Here is a 19,568-nt window from a genome sequence, read left to right as displayed (position 1 = left end):
ATAATGACTACCATTTATTCATTGCTCATTCAATAGCCAACCATGCTCAAAAGCAAATAGGCTGGTAGCCTGACAGTATGGGTAGGCTACAGTATTGCTGTGCGATAGGAGCACAATATAATAGCCTATTTCATCTCAGAAACACAATCATGTATTGATAAACAAAATATTGAACAACAATTTGTGTGGGCTGTAGGCAACATTTACTTTTAAATTGTTCAATAGACAATCAATCTTGCAGAATGCATGACCAGTGTTTGGTACTCGCTATTGGCAGAATGCATTTTTATTTTTGAGAGTCTCTGCAAAAGATTAAAACATTCTGCCCACACCTCTACAAAAATGTAATCAAATTTGCTATTCAGCTTTCTTTTCTAAAAGGACATGGCCCAGTTCCAACATTTCCAAATCATACAGCTAATGAGGGTGTTTTTGTTAAAAAAATATAATGTAATTTGGTTCTGATTTATCACTGAAAACATGCGTATATGTTGCATGGGACAGTTTGTAGGATTTATCAATCTCCAGGTATGCCAGAATTTAGTAAGAAATGAACGCACAGTTGATAAATAAGGCCCCTGGAGAGCACAGATCCTGACCACGGTGACCAAACAATCCTGTTGGTCCAAGTTTATATATGATGTGATGCAACATCCTTAGTGGGGAGGCATTAGGCTTAAATAGCAAGGACCCCGACATAAATATGACTACTGTAGGATGTTTGAGAACGACGCAACAGATTGGGACAGAGACTCAAGGCATCTCGAGGTACATAGGAGTCATGGTAAAAAAAAAAAGGCGTTTTGTGCCCACCTGAAAATAAGGGAGTCACACACTCTAGGAGCTCAGATGTAAATATTTAATATCCATCGTTTGGACAGCCAAGCTGTCTTCATCAGGGTATCATCACACACACTGCGGGATGACTCGTTTATATAGTGTCAAAAGACACACAGGTGTCTGTAATCATGGCCAAGTGTGGCCTAATATCATTGGTTAATTCTCAAATATAAAAATGGCATACAAAGAACAGCATACATGTCACCCTCCCTAGGAGAGGGGGTGATCTTGATCATTTATTGTTAAAACGAGAGGCTGCCTGGATCTTTAACTTAAAGACCCTTGCTCCCTTCGGTCTCAACATAGACTTTGATCTGAAGCCATTCTTGTGATAATTGTGACTTTGCCATTGTAATTGTTTGTAAGCTTGTGTAGTCTAAAATGAATCTATGATCGTATGCTATCCATTTGTTTTTTTGTATGCTGTTCTTTGTATGCCATTTTTATATTTGAGAATTAACCAATGATATTAGGCCACACTTGGCCATGATTACAGACACCTGTGTGTCTTTTGACACTATATAAATGAGTCATCTCGCAGTGTGTGTGATGATACCCTGATGAAGACAGCTTGGCTGTCCAAACGTTGGATATTAAATATTTACATCTGAGCTCCTAGAGTGTGCGGCTCTCCCTTATTTTCAAGTTTTCTACTCCGCTAGCCAGCACCTCGCCTTAATAGGTGTGTGTTTCTTTTTCTTCTAGCTTGTTGTGTGCCCACCTGCCAGCTTCTAGGCTCTCAGCATTGTAAAGCACACAGCTAGTGAATGAGACTAGACGTGATGTAAAAACAAGGATGTGGCCAAGTGAAAGAGTAGCCAGTGTACCTGTCCCAAGGGGCAGTATGATCTGGGAGCAACGTTAGGGTGGTGTGGGGTTGCTTAGCTTCAGATGCAAGGGGTGATACAGTTAGGGGAAAAAGTATTTGATCCCCTGCTGACTTTGTATGTTTGCCCACTGACAAAGAAATGATCAGTCTATAATTTTAATGGTAGGTTTATTTGATCAGTGAGAGACAGAATAACAACAAAAAAATCCAGAAAAATGCATGTCAAAAATGTTATAAAATGATTTGCATTTCAATGAGGGAAATAAGTATTTGACCCCCTCTCAATCAGAAAGATTTCTGGCTCCCAGGTGTCTTTTATACAGGTAACGAGCTGAGATTAGGAGCACACTCTTAAAGGGAGTGCTCCTAATCTCAGCTTGTTACCTGTATAAAAGACACCTGTCCACAGAAGCAATCAATCAATCAGATATCAAACTCTTCACCATGGCCAAGACCAAAGAGCTCTCCAAGGATGTCAGGGACAAGATTGTAAACCTACACAAGGCTGGAATGGGCTACAAGACCATCGCCAAGCAGCTTGGTGAGAAGGTGACAACAGTTGGTGCGATTATTCGCAAATGGAAGAAACACAAAAGAACTGTCAATCTCCCTCAGCCTGGGGCTCCATGCAAGATCTCACCTCGTGGAGTTGCAATGATCATGAGAACGGTGAGGAATTAGCCCAGAACTACACAGGAGGATCTTGTCAATGATCTCAAGGCAGCTGGGACCATAGTCACCAAGAAAACAATTGGTAACACACTACGCCGTGAAGGACTGAAATCCTGCAGCGCCCGCAAGGTCCCCCTGCTCAAGAAAGCACATATAGATGCCCGTCTGAAGTTTGCCAATGAACATCTGAATGATTCAGAGGACAACTGTGTGAAAGTGTTGTGATCAGATGAGACCAAAATGGAGCTCTTTGGCATCAACTGAACTCGCCGTGTTTGGAGGAGGAATGCTGCCTATGACCCCAAGAACACCATCCCCACCGTCAAACATGGAGGTGGAAACATGCTTTGGGGGTGTTTTTCTGCTAAGGGGACAGGACAACTTCACCGCATCAAAGGGACGATGGACGGGGCCATGTACCGTCAAATCTTGGGTGAGATCCTCCTTCCCTCAGTCAGGGCATTGAAAATGGGTCGTGGATGGATATTCCAGCATGACAATGACCCAAAACGGCCAAGACAACAAAGGAGTGGCTCAAGAAGACCACATTAAGGTCAGGGAGTGGCCTAGCCAGTCTCCAGACCTTAATCCCATAGAAAATCTGTGGCGGGAGCTGAAGGTTCGAGTTGCCAAACGTCAGCCTCGAAACCTTAATGACTTGGAGAAGATCTGCAAAGAGGAGTGGGACAAAATCCCTCCTGAGATGTGTGCAAACCTGGTGGCCAACTACAAGAAACGTCTGACCTCTGATTGCCAACAAGGGTTTTGCCACCAAGTACTAACTCATGTTTTGCAGAGGGGTCAAATACTTATTTCACTCATTAAAATGCAAATAATTTAATAACATTTTTTACATGTGTTTTTCTGGATGTTTTTGTTGTTATTCTGTCTCTCACTGTTCAAATAAACCTACCATTAAAATTATAGACTGATCATTTCTTTGTCAGTGGGCAAACGTACAAAATCAGCAGGGGATCAAATACTTTTTTCCCCTCACTGTACATGAAGGTGTGTGTAGAGATGGGGGGGCTTTATGATAATGTGGTATGGGAATGAAGGCATGTGTAGAGATGGGGGGCAAAGGGGAAACTTTACTAATCGCAAATGTGTTATGGGCATAGTACAGAGCCCTGTGTTACCCCTACGTTAGGAGAGCCTTATCGAGTAGTAAGGATTTGCATCAGGTCGAGTACAGAACCCTTGTGGACGCCCTACTTCAGGAGAGTTGTGTAGAACAGTAGAGATTTGTATTGGGTCGACTAGAGAACCCTTATGGATTTGTAACGGGCCGGCTGAGTACTAAACTCTGTAGGACGTCATACTTTAGGAGAGCTGTGAAGAAGGATTTGTAATGAGTACTGAACCTTGTGGTACCCCCACTACTTCAGGAGAGCTGTGTAGAACAGTAAGAATGTGTAATTAACTGAGGACTTCACTACTTCAGGAGAGCCTTATAAAGCAATAAGGACCTGGATGTGGCCCTCTCCTGCTCCAGGCAGAAGATAAAGTCCCTGAGGTTGACTCGCGTGATCCGCTGACGGAGCTGTTGGCGGGAGGAGGCAGCTGTGGAAGAGCCATCCCCTGAACCCGAAGCAACCTGAGGACAAAGGGACGACATTAAAAAAGTTACATCTACTAGTAAGTGATTTAGGGTTGTTTTAATTGACTTAAAATATCGGTGTTGGCAATGTGTATCAAAACAAGTAGGCCTAAGTAATAGTAATGAAGGCAGGCAGGGAACAAGCGATGCAGTTTTACTAGCTAGAGAAATTTAAATTCAGCTCTCACGGCCCAGGCTTGTGTGTGCATCACCACAGTTTCATACAAGGTGTGGACACAGCCTGAGGGAAACGGTCACACCCTTAGCCTATGGCTCCAAATCGCCGAAAAAGCTTTCGCAAGATTCTACACCACCTAAATACAACACTTTAAAACAGCCAGTGTCAAACAGTGTGGCTTGAATTGATGCATTGTTTTGAATACTCCTGAAATGTCCTAAAGCTTGTTTGAATGGGTGAGGAAATTGTATATGTCTTAGTGAACTCAGTGTCTAACCCAATAACCCTGTGGAGGTGTATGACGAAATAAAGGGTTAGGATTATTTGGAATTAGGGTTGCAAAGGGTCAGAAACTTTCCAGGAAATTTTCCATGGGAAGTTAAGGCTGGGAATTTTGGGAATTTTCCTTAAATACATCAAAAAAGTTAGCTTATAACAGTGAATCTTTTTTGTGGGATACACATAAGGCAATTCTAGGTTTTGTGGCATATTAAACTATTAAACTATTCCTAATTCAATGGAATTGCAACCCTTTTTTTAAAGAATAAATGGGCAAATACTGTATAATCCAGGTGTGCAAAGCTCTTAGAGACTTACCCAAAGACACTCAGCTGTAATCGGTGCCAAAGGTGCTTCTACAAAGTATTGACTCAGGGAATACTTATGTAAATTAGATACTTTTTGTAATTAATTTTCAATGCATTCGCAAAAATTTCTAAAAACATTTTTACTTTATCATTATGGGGTATTGTGTGTAAAATCTATTTCATCCATTTACAATTCAGGCTGTAGCACAACAAAATGTAGAATAAATCAAGGGCTATGAATACTTTCTGAAGGCACTGTATGTAATGGTTGTTTTGTGAGCCAATGGTGGTTCCTATTATATAAATTGAGTGTATATTCTACTTCTCTGTGCTGAGAGCCTGAGGGGAGAGCTGACACTAGAGGATAGGAATGAGGCTCCAGGTCCATACAGGAACACAATCAGAGCATTATACAGCTTAACAGCCTGCAGGCGTGGTTACCTCCTGCACACAAAACACGCACACACCCTATGCCCAAGGGTGTGTACTCCATACTGGCACAACGAACGCCCCCAACGTTACACACCCAGTGGAGTCTCCAACGAGACGCTACAATCACCCACTGCAATCAAGCATGATGGATAGCACGAGATCACTGCTCTTCTGACTAAAATCGGTCAAAGATCCTCTTGTGATATAACTGTGACCGGTCTGATCAGGGAACTCCCTTTCACACGGGAAGTTGGAGCACATTGAAGTGAATAGGAAATTCAGCAAGTCTTGGAGGGCAGTGGAAGTTGATAAACTATTGATAAAACCAACGCGTTTTGGCTCTTAGCTTTCATCAGGGTTTTTTGGAAAACATGGCAAATAATTGTTCATCTTGTTGTCTTCTCGTCGCTGAACTGCCTTCTTTGTAACTACTCTGCCCTGAGGTTGGAGCCCCATGCAGCCCCAGCAGGCCCCTTAGCTCCCATCTGCAGGCGTGATCAGGGTTGAGATATAGACACATCAGCCTGGCACGAGCCCTACAGGCCATTTGGGTATGTATGAGGAACGGCATTTCTAACTCATTAGCTACAGTAGAAAAATAAACAGCCCATAAGGGACTACCTTGTTGACTTCCTAACTATTAACTAACTGACTGACTGACTGTAGTCCAACATACCCATATTACAAACTAGCTAGCAACAAATGCAGCTCACCGATTTGAAAGACTAGCCAACTTCCTGACTAGCTCACCGACTGGCTAACCTATCAACTGGTTGACTGACTAGCTTGCTAGATGTACATTTGGCTTAGCAATTCCCCATCCCTTTCACGCTGAGGCATCTGTCAAAGTTCATGATTACACCCTCCCCTTCCCTACAATGTTCCCTCGCTTGCATTCCCTCCCTCTCCTAATCCGTGGCTCTCACCCCGCACAGAGCCCCCTTTGTCTGGGATCGCTGTGGGGATACCTCTGGGCTGGATGTGGGTGGGGGTGGAAGGTGGTGTGACTGAGGCACCCATACTGCAGCCGCCCCGGGCTGTGTTCCCCCCTCAGGCTTATTTCTGCAGAGCTGAAATCTATGGCTCCCCTGAGGGGGTGAGAGGAGGGGGGGCTTGGAGGGGGTAGAGCGGTGCAGACACCCACAACAAGCCTAGAGGCCCACGCTGACCCCCTTCACTCAACTCTGGTCACATTCACACTGCTGGATAGAGAGGGAGGGGGGGGGTGTACTGATGACAGAGTAGAGTGGACAAAGCTATCCCCACTTAAAAAACGATTATGTTTTCTTAAAATGTGATGGAAAGTCAGGTGGTGAAAGTCATTGGGGAATGAGGATATCTGTCAACTTTGAATATCCTATTTGTGTGTTTCTATTCTTACTGCCACATTTTAGCACCCTTACCTCTGTGCCCGATGTGGAGCCCCCTGGCGAGTCCATCTTGCGTTTCTTACGGGGCCCGATGGCAGCCAGGGCAGTGAGGTTGGCTTCACGCTGTCGGATCTGGGCCTGCTCTGCCTGCTGCATCTGAAAGGGGAAAGGGAGAGAGAGAGCCACAGACATGTATAGTTTCCTGTCTGATTTACACCCTGAACAGGATCTATCATTGGTAGCATAAAAGCTGGAATGGAGAAAGTTACAGCGCCAAGAAGGTGCCGTATAATGAGCCCTGAAAAGACCTACAGTTCAACAATCTAATAGGCCTACATATAGAGCTGCATATTATCAGACTATTATTATCTGCCATGAATACAAATACTTCTGCAGCAGTCCTACAAACTGCTAGGGTAAAACAGCAGCCCGCTCCAAAGGAGGAGACTGGGGGGAGAAGAGAAGAGGGGGAAAGAAGTGTTGAGGAGACTAACCAATAGGAGACTAACCAATAGGAGACTAACCATTAGGAGACTAACCAATAGGAGACATAATTCAAGGCAACGTTGACATCCTCATTAAGACACTGTAATGCTAATTGAAAGAGGTGCTGCACATGGTACGCACACACACACCCTGGTGACGAAGTACAGTGACCTGTGACCTGACCCTGGAGGTCAAGATGAAGCAGAGGCCAACAGCCTGAAGCAGGCTAGCGTGTGTGTGAAAGGAACATTGTATCTTCAGGCATTATGAGGTCACAAGGCAGAGAGTGGGGCTCTGTAGGTCTAGCCAAGGTTGCTTCAGGTCAGGTCCTTGCCTGCCTGTCTGTCTGCCTGCCTGTCTGTCTGTCTGTCTGTCTGCCTGCCTGCTTGATGAAGTGGTAAAGGCACTTCATCACACTTTCTGAAACTAGTCTATCACACAGGCCAGAGGCCTGGAGGGCCCAAGGACTGATGGTTCTTTCTACCTGTTAGTAGTATTGATTTATTCATGTCACAGATTTGTTTTATTTCACCTTTATTTAACCAGGTAAGCTAGTTGAGAACAAGTTGTCATTTATAACTGTGACCTTGCCAAGATAAAGCAAAGCAGTGCGACACAAACAACAACACAGAGTTACAAGTGGAATAAACAAGTGTACAGTCAATACGATTGATTGGACAGGGAGTCCATTCACCTGATGTCCAAGGTCTGAATTAATCCCCAATTAGAAAGAGATAATAAAAACCAGAGGTGTTTTGGTTTTTGGCCCACTAGGCGTTAAACCAGTGGTGGCCAACCCTCCTCCTGGGGAGCGACTGGGCTTGTGCATCTTTGTTCCAGCCCAGCACAAACACAAATGATTCAGCAAAACAAATACTGATTAGGCAACTTTTACAATGCACTATAATGTTCAGAATGATTGAACATGTCCTGACCTGGGCTCCCCTGTCCAGATCTTTATGGATAATGCTCTCTGACCTCAGTACCCACTCTGGCTGGTAGTGGCGAGGCACTGTCCAGACAGACAGTGTAGCCCAAGGCAGAGCTATAATACGGGGAGAGCTAGCTTCAAATAGTGGCATGGTTGGGAAGGTAGCAGAACTATATGGACTATATGGAGAATTTGTGTATTTTGGTAGGAAGTTCTTACATACCAGTCTGTAGCTGACAATGGACTACATCGTTTTTTTATATTGTACATGGACATTAATAATATGTCAATTGCTTTAAAAAAAAATGAAGCAATTACCTCCTTAGCTTTCGCCTTCAACCGAGCTTGTTCTGGGTCCTCCTGTCTGGCGCGACTCTATAGAGTAGAGAGAGAGACAGGTTAGAGAGACAAAAAGGTACATGCTCTGTTACGAGAGAGATATCGGGGCGATAGCTTAAGACAATGTTATAGTCAGAAACCAGTGCTTATTATAGCATTTACAGTGCATTTCGGAAAGTATTCAGACCCTTGACTTTTTCCACATTTTATGTTACAGCCTTATTCTAAAATTGATACAATTATTTTTTCCCTCAAATCTACACACATACACAACCCCATAATGACAAAGCAAAAAAAATAACAACAATTGCAAATGTATTAAAAATGAAACATTGATATTGACATAAGTATTCAGACCCTTTACTCAGTACTTTGTTGAAGCACCTTTGGCAGCGATTACAGCCTTGAGTCTTCTTGGGTATGACACTACAAGCTTGGCACTCCTGTATTTGGGGAGTTTCTCCCATTCTTCTCTGCAGATTCTCTCAAGCTCTGTCAGGTTGGATAGGGAGCGTTGCTGCACAGCTATTTTCAGGTCTCTCCAGAGAAGTTCGATCGGGTTCAAGTTCGTGATCTGGCTTGGCCACTCAAGGACATTCAGAGACATGTCTGAAAGCCACTCCTGCGTTATCTTGGCTGTGTGCTTAGGGTCGTTGTCCTGTTGGCAGGTGAACCTTTGTTTCAGTTTGAAGTCCTGAGTGCTCTGGAGCAGGTTTTCATCAAGGATCTCTCTGTATTTTGCTCTGCTCATCTTTCCCTCGATCCTGACTAGTCTCCCATTCCCTGCCACTGAAAAACATCCCCACGGCATGATGCTGCCACCATGGATGGTGCCAGGTTTCCTCCAGACTTGACGCTTGGCATTCAGGCCAAAGAGTTTAATCTTGGTTTTGTCAGATCAGAGAATCTTGTTTCTCATAGTCTGAGGGTCTTTAGGTGCCTTTTACTGCAGGCTGTCATGTGCCTTCTACTGAGGAGTGGCTTCCGTCTGGCCACTCTACCATAAAGGCCTGATTGGTGGAGTGCTGCAGAGATGGTTGTCCTTCTGAAAGGTTCTCCCATCTCCACAGAGGAACTCTGGAGCTCTGTCAGAGTGACCATCGGGTTCTTGGTCACCTCCCTGATCCTATCCCTTCTCCTCCGATTGCTCCAGTTGGCCGGGCAGCCAGCTCTAGGAAGAGTCTTGGTGGTTCCAAACTTCTTCCATTTAAGAATTATGGAGGCCACTGTTCTTGGAGACCTTCAATACTGCAGAAATGTTTTGTGCCTCGAGACAATCCTATTCCGGAGCTCTACGGACAATTCCTTCTACCCGATGGCCTGGTTTTTCCGTATATAGACAGATGTGTGCTCTTCCAAATCATATCCAATCAATTGAATTTACCACAGGTGGACTCCAATCAAGCTGTAGAAACATGTTAAGGATGATCAATGGAAACAGGATGCACCTGAGCTCAATTTCAAATCTCATAGCAAAGGGTCTGTAAACGTATGTAAATAAGGTATTTTCTGGTTTTTATTTTTAATACACTTGCAAAAATGTCTAAAAACCTGTTTTCGCTTTGTCATTATGGGGTGCTGTCTGTACATTTATGAGGATTAAATATATCTATATATTTTTTTATACATTTTAGAATATGGCTGTAACATAATAAAATGTGAAAAAAAGTGAAGAGGTCTGAATACTTTCCGAATGTAATGTGTTTAAAAGGCATAGTACATTCAAATCACAAAATGACACATTCGTTTCCTCACACTGTAAGCAGTCTATGGATAAGGCATGAGACAAATTCATGCTTTGGTTTAGTTTCCAGGGCACCGTTTCCACATGCTAACATTTTAGCACGTGTCACAAATCCCATTCAAGTCATGGGACCAATATAATTTATTGCGCGTCATGTCCAAAATCATCTATAAGTGACTTTGTTGAGCTTCACAATTGATTTTAGATACTTCGGAATGATTTGGACATGCTTGAAAATTGCTCATAATATTGGTCCCATGGGATTTGTGCCACAAATGCAAAAATGTTATCATGTGGAAACAGTTCCAGGGAAAATAAATCAAGTTTAGTTTCCCTGTGGAAACTAAACCAAAGCATTGCTGTCATACCGTGTGCATAGACTGATTACAGTGTAAGGAAACCAATATGTAATATTGTAATTTGGGTGAACTATCCCTTCAACCACAAGATACATCCAGCCTGAATGAACAACAACTCATAATAGTAACTATAACATAACCATAGTGATCCTATTCAATTACTAAATGTCATAAACCCTCAAAGTTCCAGAATCATAATATCAGCCATTTTGGTCAGGGAGACATCCAAACCAGCCTAATTGGAATGATCGGCAGCAGAGGCGTAGGTAATGTATTTCCTGCTTTTACTTATGGAGGAAAATAAAAGTAAGGCATGTGATATATCAGAAAGTGTAATAGAATTATTTACAACATAAAACATTGTCAACATATACAGTTCATGCAGGTTTTATACCAATTTTCTATATAAATATCCTCTAAAATATATGTAAACAGTCCATCAATGTCTACATTTTTTGGTTTTCTTGGGAAGCTGCGAGTGTTATTATCAGTACTTGTTGCATTTACAACTTGTCTAAGTCCCATCATCAACAGATTTCAGCCAGTGTATGGCTGTGGATGTTGTATGGAACGTTGGCCTATTGGCAGTTAAATTGAAAAATTATTGGAATCATTCCACTAAAACTGGCTGGCTACACTCTTAGAAAAAAGGGTTCTTCGGCTGTTCCCATAGCAGAATCCTTTTTGGTTCCAGTCAGTATCCTTTTGTGTTCCATGTAGAATCCTGTAGAAAGGGTTCTACCTGGAACCCAAAAGGGTTCTTCAAAAGGTTCTCCTATGGGGACAGCCTTTAAGGTTCTAGATAGCTAATTACTCTTAGGAAAAATAGTGCTAACAAACATACTGTGCATATAATCTTCAGATTTGAGTGTGAGTGTGTGTACGCCCCAGTGAAGGTGGGCTCTGTTCAAACTCCACTAATTACCTCTTTCAGGTGTCACATCCTTCCCATCGGGTGGACACACACAAATGCACGCACACACAAGATCAAGTGTACACACACACACACACTTTTGTTGCTCAACTCAAAATAGTGCAGCTATTAACGGGCACTTCGAGTTCAACTTGTAATTTGGGGTAATGCAGTAAAGTGGTAATGACCTAGAGCCAGTGTGCATGTAGTCAGGTGGTGGTCTGTCTCTACTGAACTCTACTCTGTTCTGTAGGTACCTTGGCAGCCTTGAGTAGGACCTCTCTCTCCTGTTCGTCCTTCCTCTGTTTCTCCATCCTTTCCAGCTGCTCAAAAAAGCGGAGCTGGGCCCTGACGTCTGTCGACGGCTCATACCATTCCTCATCCTGCAGAGAGAAGGAAGGGACAGGAGAGAGGGGAGAGTGAAAGCGAGAGGGGAGAGAGGGAGAGAAAGCGAGAGGGGAGAGAAAGCGAGAGGGGAGAGAGGGACAGAAAGCGAGAGGGTAGAGAGGGACAGAAAGCGAGAAGGGAGAGAAAGTGAGAGAAAGCGAGAGGGGAGAGAGGGAGAGAAAGCGAGAGGGGAGAGAAAGCGAGAGGGGAGAGAGGGAGAGAAAGCGAGAGGGGAGAGAAAGCGAGAGAAGCGAGAGGGGGAGAGAGGGAGAGAAAGCGAGAGGAGAGGAAAGCGAGAGGGGAGAGAGGGGAGAGAGGGAGAGGAAGTGAGAGGGAAGAGGGAGAGAAAGCGAGAGGGGAGAGAGGGAGAGAAAGCGAGAAGGGAGAGAAAGCGAGAGAAAGCGAGAGGGGGAGAGAGGGAGAGAAAGCGAGAGGGGAGAGAAAGCGAGAGGGGAGAGAGGGAGAGAAAGTGAGAGGGGAGAGAGGGAGAGAAAGCGAGAAGGGAGAGAAAGCGAGAGGGGAGAGAGGGAGAGAAAGCGAGAGGGGAGAAAGCGAGAGGGGGGAGGAAGAGTGAAAGAGAGTGAAAGAGAGGGAGAGTGAAAGAGAGGGGAGAGAGGGAGAGTGAAAGAGAGGGGAGAGAGGGAGAGTGAAAGAGAGGGAGAGTGAAAGAGAGGGGAGAGAGGGAGAGTGAAAGAGAGGGAGAGTGAAAGAGAGGGGAGAGAGGGAGTGAAAGAGAGGGAGAGTGAAAGAGAGGGAGAGTGAAAGAGAGGGGAGAGAGGGAGAGTGAAAGAGAGGGGAGAGAGGGAGAGTGAAAGAGAGGGAGAGTGAAAGAGAGGGGAGAGAGGGAGAGTGAAAGAGAGGGAGAGTGAAAGAGAGGGGAGAGAGGGAGAGTGAAAGAGAGGGGAGAGAGGGAGAGTGAAAGAGAGGGAGAGTGAAAGAGAGGGGAGAGAGGGAGAGTGAAAGAGAGGGAGAGTGAAAGAGAGGGGAGAGAGGGAGAGTGAAAGAGAGGGAGAGTGAAAGAGAGGGAGAGTGAAAGAGAGGGGAGAGAGGGAGAGTGAAAGAGAGGGGAGAGAGGGAGAGTGAAAGAGAGGGAGAGTGAAAGAGAGGGGAGAGAGGGAGAGTGAAAGAGAGGGAGAGTGAAAGAGAGGGGAGAGAGGGAGAGTGAAAGAGAGGGGAGAGAGGGAGAGTGAAAGAGAGGGAGAGTGAAAGAGAGGGGAGAGAGGGAGAGTGAAAGAGAGGGGAGAGTGAAAGAGAGGGGAGAGTGAAAGAGAGGGGAGAGAGGGAGAGTGAAAGAGAGGGAGAGTGAAAGAGAGGGAGAGTGAAAGAGAGGAGAGAGGGAGAGTGAGAGAGGGAGAGGGAGAGTGAAAGAGAGGGAGAGTGAAAGAGAGGGAGAGTGAAAGAGAGGGAGAGTGAAAGAGAGGGAGAGTGAAAGAGAGGGAGAGTGAAAGAGAGGGAGAGTGAAAGAGAGGGAGAGTGAAAGAGAGGGAGAGTGAAAGAGAGGGAGAGTGAAAGAGAGGAGAGAGGGAGAGTGAAAGAGAGGAGAGAGGGAGAGTGAAAGAGAGGGAGAGTGAAAGAGAGGAGAGAGGGAGAGTGAAAGAGAGGAGAGAGGGAGAGTGAAAGAGAGGGAGAGTGAAAGAGAGTGAGAGAGGGGAGAGAGGGAGAGTGAAAGAGAGGGGAGAGTGAAAGACAGAAGAGACAGGAACAATGGTGCTTATGTAGTTTGTGTACTGCTCATGTTGTTGTTCATACGTTATGCGTGTTATTCATGTACGCTTTATGTACTTCTGTTCATGACAACCCCTACTCTCCCTGCTCTTACCTTGCCCCCGTCGGTGCGGTGCTGGGCAATAGTGGACACTTTCTCCAGCATGGATCTCAGCCTGGCCTGGGTAGCATGGGAGATGTAGTTCACTGTCTCAGCTGGGACCTCGGTCACCCCAAACCTCTTGGCTGAGAGAAAAGACAGCAGCTGGGGTTAAAGGCACACTATATTGGGACAGCCAATCAGTGCCATTATCTGGGGTGGAATGGCAAGGTGTGGCCAGTCATTTATTGATGATCAACAGACATCAGGGCCGAGCTCCACTACTTTCAGCAGCTTGTGTCTTACACCAGTCATTTCCTTTCAAATCCATGAAGGTGAACAAGTGCCTCTCATCTGGTATGACCTACCAGCCTCCATGATGCGTCTGTGTAGCAGACCTGGTGGGAGGAAGGCCTCGTCCTTACAGGAGCGGATCTTGGTGCCCACCAGCTCAGAGTTGGTGGCCATGATGCGGGCGTTTTCCTCGTTCAGGTTTACCCCCGCCATGGACGCCACGTCATTGATGTCATCGTCATCTCTAAAGACATACAGTACACACAGATCAGGGTGTGCCCCAGAAGATCATAGAATTGGCCAGATAACGTTGATAATATGTTGGTTCATTAAAGAAAGCTAAATAACATGAATATGGGTTGATGGTTGCCTAGTCAATTACACCATGTAGATTTCAAGTCAATTTCTCAGAGGATATGAAGTTATTTACACTGATCAGGGACGGGACTAGCTTTAGTATGTTTCTACTCTACCGTTGGGCCAAACTTTGTGAAATACTGCCATCCTGTGGTTGATCGGTTTACATACATCATGATGGAAAGGTTTTAAAGTATCTTAGGGGGCTTTCACCCCCCGAATTAGTTTGGAGTGGATGTCTAACTCTGGTGTGTTAACCCCCTTAGTTTGGTTCATTGGGAGCGTTCAACAACACACTGTGGTTCTCTAAAAAAGGATGCTCTCAATCCGATTCAATTCATACTGTGGTGCGGTACGCTGCAGTTGAGAACAGTCTGGACCAAACACAGGAAAATAACCAGTCGTGCATTATTATTGGTTGTTTGACTGAGAACATTTGATAAATACATGCAGCATCATAACTTGATATCTCTGAAACATTCTGTGAGTAGCAGCGCATTTATAATCGCTTCCGGTGCAGATTAGGGGAGATGGGGTCTATACCAGGGATATAGTCAACTGAATATAGTCTATTCCCATTGCAGTTACAGCAGCTATTGCGCTGTTTCCTCACGCATGTTGTTGGAAGTCCAAAGCGAAAGAAATATGAACATTGGGACACACAAGTGATGCTTCATGAAAATCATATAGATTTTTGTTTGTTTGACATTTGACGATGTAAAACCAACCTGATCAAATGAAAAAAATACAATGCAACAAATAATTGAACTCTGAATTGAACTATAGCTCAAAACTGTGTGAGTAAACGCCGTTAGCCCAACAATGCCAAGAGCCTTGAATAGGTTTACATGGTGTCAGATACCCACAGTGAGCCTATAGTTTTCCTCTGCCAACCAGGCTATTACATTGACATGTTAGTCATTTAGCAGACGCTCCTATCCAGAACAAGTTACAGGAGCACATAGGGTTAAGTGCCTTGATCAAGGGCACATCGACAGACTAGGTAAACAGTCTGCTCAGGGATTCGAACCAGGGACCTTTCGGTTACTGGCTCTTAATCGCTAGGCTACCTGCTACCCTATTACGTACCTGAACGTCCCACCTCCAGGCTCATTCAGCTTCTTCTGATTGGCAGAGGCCTGGGCACCAATGCCCACAGGACTTCTGCCCGGGATAATAGCGGGTCCTCTTGTAACTACGCCTGACAAATTAACAAGACATATCATTACAAGCTGTTCAATAGCATGGTGAGTAAATAGGCCTCTGTGCAGTGCTCTTAACCAGGGGTAAACTCAGGTCCTGGGGCATCCCCTGCTGGTACATTGTGTTAGAGCCCAACACCATCACACCTGAGAGCCCTAGTAACAATGCAGGCCTTGAGTAGTTGAATCATGTGGGGAAAACGAGTGCCATTCACCAATAACAAAAACATAGATGGAGAGCACTGGGATGTCATATTGAGCTTGTATGGACAAGATATGTCTGCATAAGGGAAGACAGAGGATGCTATGCAGTACTAGTACCTTGCGGTCGTATGGTCTGAGTGATGACCATGGGCATGCGGGTCTGGACCCCCTGGACCCCTGGTCTTCTCACACCCTGGAAGAGAGAAGGGGAAGAGAGGAGCTATAAGAACATGAAGACAGAAAATGGAACTCACAGTAGTTGAGCGAAGCGGCACATAACAGACAGAACACAACACAATGAATATAAAAGACAACATAGAATGGCCTCAAGTGTGTGTGTGCATGTGTGCTTCTATGCCAATTATAGAGACATAACATAGAACGGCCTTAAATCAATTACACTAGCCCCATCATAGAGAGAACCATTAGAAACTGCAGAGCTTCTCTCCAATGTCTAAGTCCCAGAGGGTCGTACCAGGGCAGTGGTAGGTGTCCTGACGATGCCCGTGGCGGGGCTGATGGTGGTGGGGAGCCGGGGCCTGATGGTGGAGGTGGAGGGGACGGCCAGGGCAGAAGCGGAGGTGGAGGCCAGAAGAGACTGCTGGTTGTTGAGAAGGGACAGCCGCAGAGCAGGGAGGCTTTTCTGTACAGAGGGAAACACATCCGGGTTACATGGATAATGTCGTCAACAGTTGACTGTCTATATTTTGTATAATTATGCAACAGGTCTGCTATGAAAGTTAATGTAAAGTGTTACATAAAGTTTATCTTATACCTGTGCAGTAACACTAATTACCCTAGTAACCTCATTGTAATAACTTGTTCCATAGTACTTTAGTAATTGCATTTCAATTGCATAAAGCATTTCAATTGCAATAAGCTAATTAAAGGGCAGGAATGCTGGGGGCTGAGGGTTAAGGGTTACAAACAAACCTTGAGGAAGGGGATGAGGTACGGCTGTGGAGAGGATTTCAGCTCAGCCTGCAGACTCGTGGTGAATTCCTCAGGCTCGATTTTAGCATCCTAATCAAAGACAGGGGACCGTTAAAAATAATTTTAAAATGAAATGTCATGGACCTTTTCACTCTGCTGACAATAGAACTACAAAACAAAGCATAAAAACACTTTCAAATAACTTTCATTTCTAAACATGAATAAGTCATTCATAAGGCATTTGTTAATGATACAAGGACTAGGTCATCTAGTCATTACAGTTTCCAACTATAGTAGTCCTCTATAGGAGTCTTGACTCACCAGTAGATCCTGCACCAGGGTCTTGACGTTCTTAGATGTGTCAGGGGAGGGGGAGTTGTGGGACGCCAGCTTGATCAGGGTGGACAGGAAGTTCTTGCACTTCTTCACATTCTCTTGCATTTCCTGTAAGAGAGGAGAATGGGTCATTCAGGATGATTACTTTCCATTCAAATGTGCTTCTCATGTCACCACCACCTCTGGTATTATAACATTTTATTAAATCAAACTTTATTTTTAAGAGGATTTAAAATCACAACACACTTCACAGTAAACAACACTTTCCCCAAGGAGGATATTAGCCAAGAAAAAAGGTGGTAAACCCTGCAATGTTCAGGTCTAGCAAAGTGTCAGAAGCAAAGTACCCCTGTTGACAAAAACAAGTAACACAATTGACAAACCTGGGAGACTGTTGCAATAGGGGTTCCAGAGGCACTGGCTGCTGCAGTGTTCAGGGTGATAGTGGGCCGTACAGCACCAGGCTTGACCAGGGCCTGGCCCCCTGTGATCACAGACTGGGCCTTCTGAGGGGTGGTCATTTTCACTGACACAGACGCACCCGCAGGTGCCACGGTTATGGCCTTCTGGAGAGAATGACAACAGGCATAAATGACTACAACTTTATACAGTAGTGGAAACAACACAACCGTTAACACAACACAGCTCAGTTGAGAGACTAAACAACCACTATTACAACATGACATAAATGAAACAACGAAAATAACATCCAAATAAAAACAGGGCTGAAAAATATGTCAAATGTATTTCATACAAATAAATGTACAATCTACTAAGAGGATGTAGTAAGTAGCTACTATAATTAGGTGTGTTCTCTGACATAAGGCGTAGATTGGAGACATGAAGTGCACACCTGTATAGCAGGGCTAGAGGAAGAGGGGGACTGGGCCATTCTTGCCTGGAAAGGGGACGCCAGACGGACAGCCTGGGGCGTACCAGGGGCCTGCAGAGAACAGGGGGAGCATGGGGCCAGAGGGACATTGGATGAAAAAAAGCAGTCATTACGGATATTAGTACCGGGATACATGGTCAACTTGTTGTGACTTCCTAAAAGTGAAATCACACTGGCGCAACACTAGAGGGGAATAGGGTGAAGAGGAAGAAACAGCGGGACACCCCTACAACATCCGGGTAGACCTTCAGTTGAGACAGGGGGCAGTAAATGCCTCTCACGAATGGGACTCTACAGCCGCAGCAGACGCTGCACCAAGACCCGACTACTAACCACAGGCACAATAATCTATGGTCTCATGACAAGCTCTTCTACAATCATGTACAACATCATCTCCCAGAATATTCCTGACCTGAGCAGCATCGATCTTATGCCAAACCCACAAACAAACAGCATGACTGTCCTTGGTCCAATCAAGAGGATTGTGGATGTGGACACTACATGGCAGACACACACCATTCAGATAGACAAAGACGTTTAATATGATAGAATCCATTCCAGCCCGCTCCAGACAACTTTATGCTGATTTCCCCATACAGTACCTGGCTGGGAGTGCTAACTCTGATGTTGGCCCCAGCGGTGGGGATTCCAGGCTGGGGGGAGATGTTGGAGACAGCAGCCTGGCCTTGTTGGGTCTTAGCCTGGGCCTGGGCTAGAACCTGCTGAGTCACCATCACTAGCTGGCCCGTGTCCGTACGCACCAGCACCATACCTGAGGGAGAAAGACACTCAGGTCACACATCTTTCTCAATATGTCATTTTAAAAATGGTCTACTTTTTTGTTGCTCTTTTGCGGGGTTTTGGCCTAAGCAAAAGTGAATAGCACACTAGGCTATAGGCTACGGACTATATGAATATGATTAATTGAATGACTAATGGATCAAAACATTCCAGGGTGTCAGATCCTAGTTTCAAAAGGTTCTACAACATCAGTAGGGTTCCTTACCGGGTGGTATGGTAAATCCAGGGGGTAACTGAATGGTGGTCTTTTGTGGTGGTCTGACGGCCAGCTGTGGTGCAGCAGTCCTCGTGGTACTTGCTAACAGCCCAGGTCTCTGCTGCGGTACGGGGGTAGCCATCACCGGCGTACCGGGGGGCCTCACGATGGTCACTGTGGGCTGACCAACTCCATTAACAGTTGGTTTCACCCCAGTTGTGAGAGTGGGACTCGCCACACTCTGTGCCTGGCTTATTGGTGAGTTAACAACAACAGGAGGGGGAGACCCTCCGAGAATTATTGATTGGCCAGCAGAGACTGGCTGGTTGGGTGCCACCATTTTAGTGTGCATGAGAGTGTTGCTGTGGTTCATGACCTGAGAGGTGGTGGCCCCTAGGGAACCTGCACCCTGTGTGACCACTGCAGAAACCTTGGGGTCTATTACTCCATTCTGTGAGGCAATGGCCATGGGGCTGGGCTGTCTTTGCAATGCAATAGTGGGAGTAGTAGCCACTGCAGATTGTTGAGGTCCAGTAAAGTTTGGCAGAGAAGGAGGTTGTGAAGTCATGGACACAATGATATTGGAATTGCCCGCACTGACAGTACTTACAACAGTGCTGCTGCCTGACCCGACTTGAGAAGCTGCTGGCGAGTTGACCAACTTCACAGCTCCAGTGTTACCGTTAAAACTCTGTGAACCAGGTGAAGCAGTCCTGATAGTTGTTGTTGTTGTTGTTGTTGATGTTTGGATTGGGAACAGTCACCACCGATGTGCCAGCAGGACCCAAAACAGTCCCTCTGTTGAAGCTAGTCGACTGAGCAGGCAAAGTTACCGATCCTGGTGGTGCGGTGGAAATGGTTTGAGATGCGGCTCCATATGTT

General features: G+C 45.3%; 1 protein-coding gene across 2 annotated transcripts; it reads right to left on the bottom strand.

Annotated features, from left to right (window-relative positions):
• Nucleotides 1-3,227: 3,227 nt before the first annotated feature.
• Nucleotides 3,228-19,254, bottom strand: LOC106561532 (transcription initiation factor TFIID subunit 4). 2 transcript variants are annotated; one of them, XM_014125592.2, is made up of 15 exons: nt 18,696-19,254; nt 18,292-18,461; nt 17,651-17,740; nt 17,181-17,363; nt 16,783-16,905; nt 16,462-16,551; nt 16,004-16,171; nt 15,646-15,721; nt 15,212-15,323; nt 13,840-14,009; nt 13,487-13,617; nt 11,538-11,663; nt 8,244-8,300; nt 6,542-6,664; nt 3,228-3,938 (listed from the first exon to the last, which is right to left on the bottom strand). In XM_014125592.2, exons 1-15 carry the CDS (start codon nt 19,252-19,254, stop codon nt 3,777-3,779), a joined length of 2,340 nt encoding a protein of 779 aa, XP_013981067.2. In that variant the 3' UTR covers nt 3,228-3,776. The 2 variants fall into 2 exon arrangements, with proteins under 2 accessions (XP_013981067.2, XP_013981068.2); XM_014125593.2 differs by having other exon boundaries at nt 17,181-17,360.
• Nucleotides 19,255-19,568: the final 314 nt, after the last annotated feature.

Source organism: Salmo salar, chromosome ssa10 (assembly GCF_905237065.1).
Source record: "Salmo salar chromosome ssa10, Ssal_v3.1, whole genome shotgun sequence".
NCBI lineage: Eukaryota > Metazoa > Chordata > Actinopteri > Salmoniformes > Salmonidae > Salmo > Salmo salar.
This window is presented reverse-complemented; position numbering and strand designations above follow the sequence as displayed.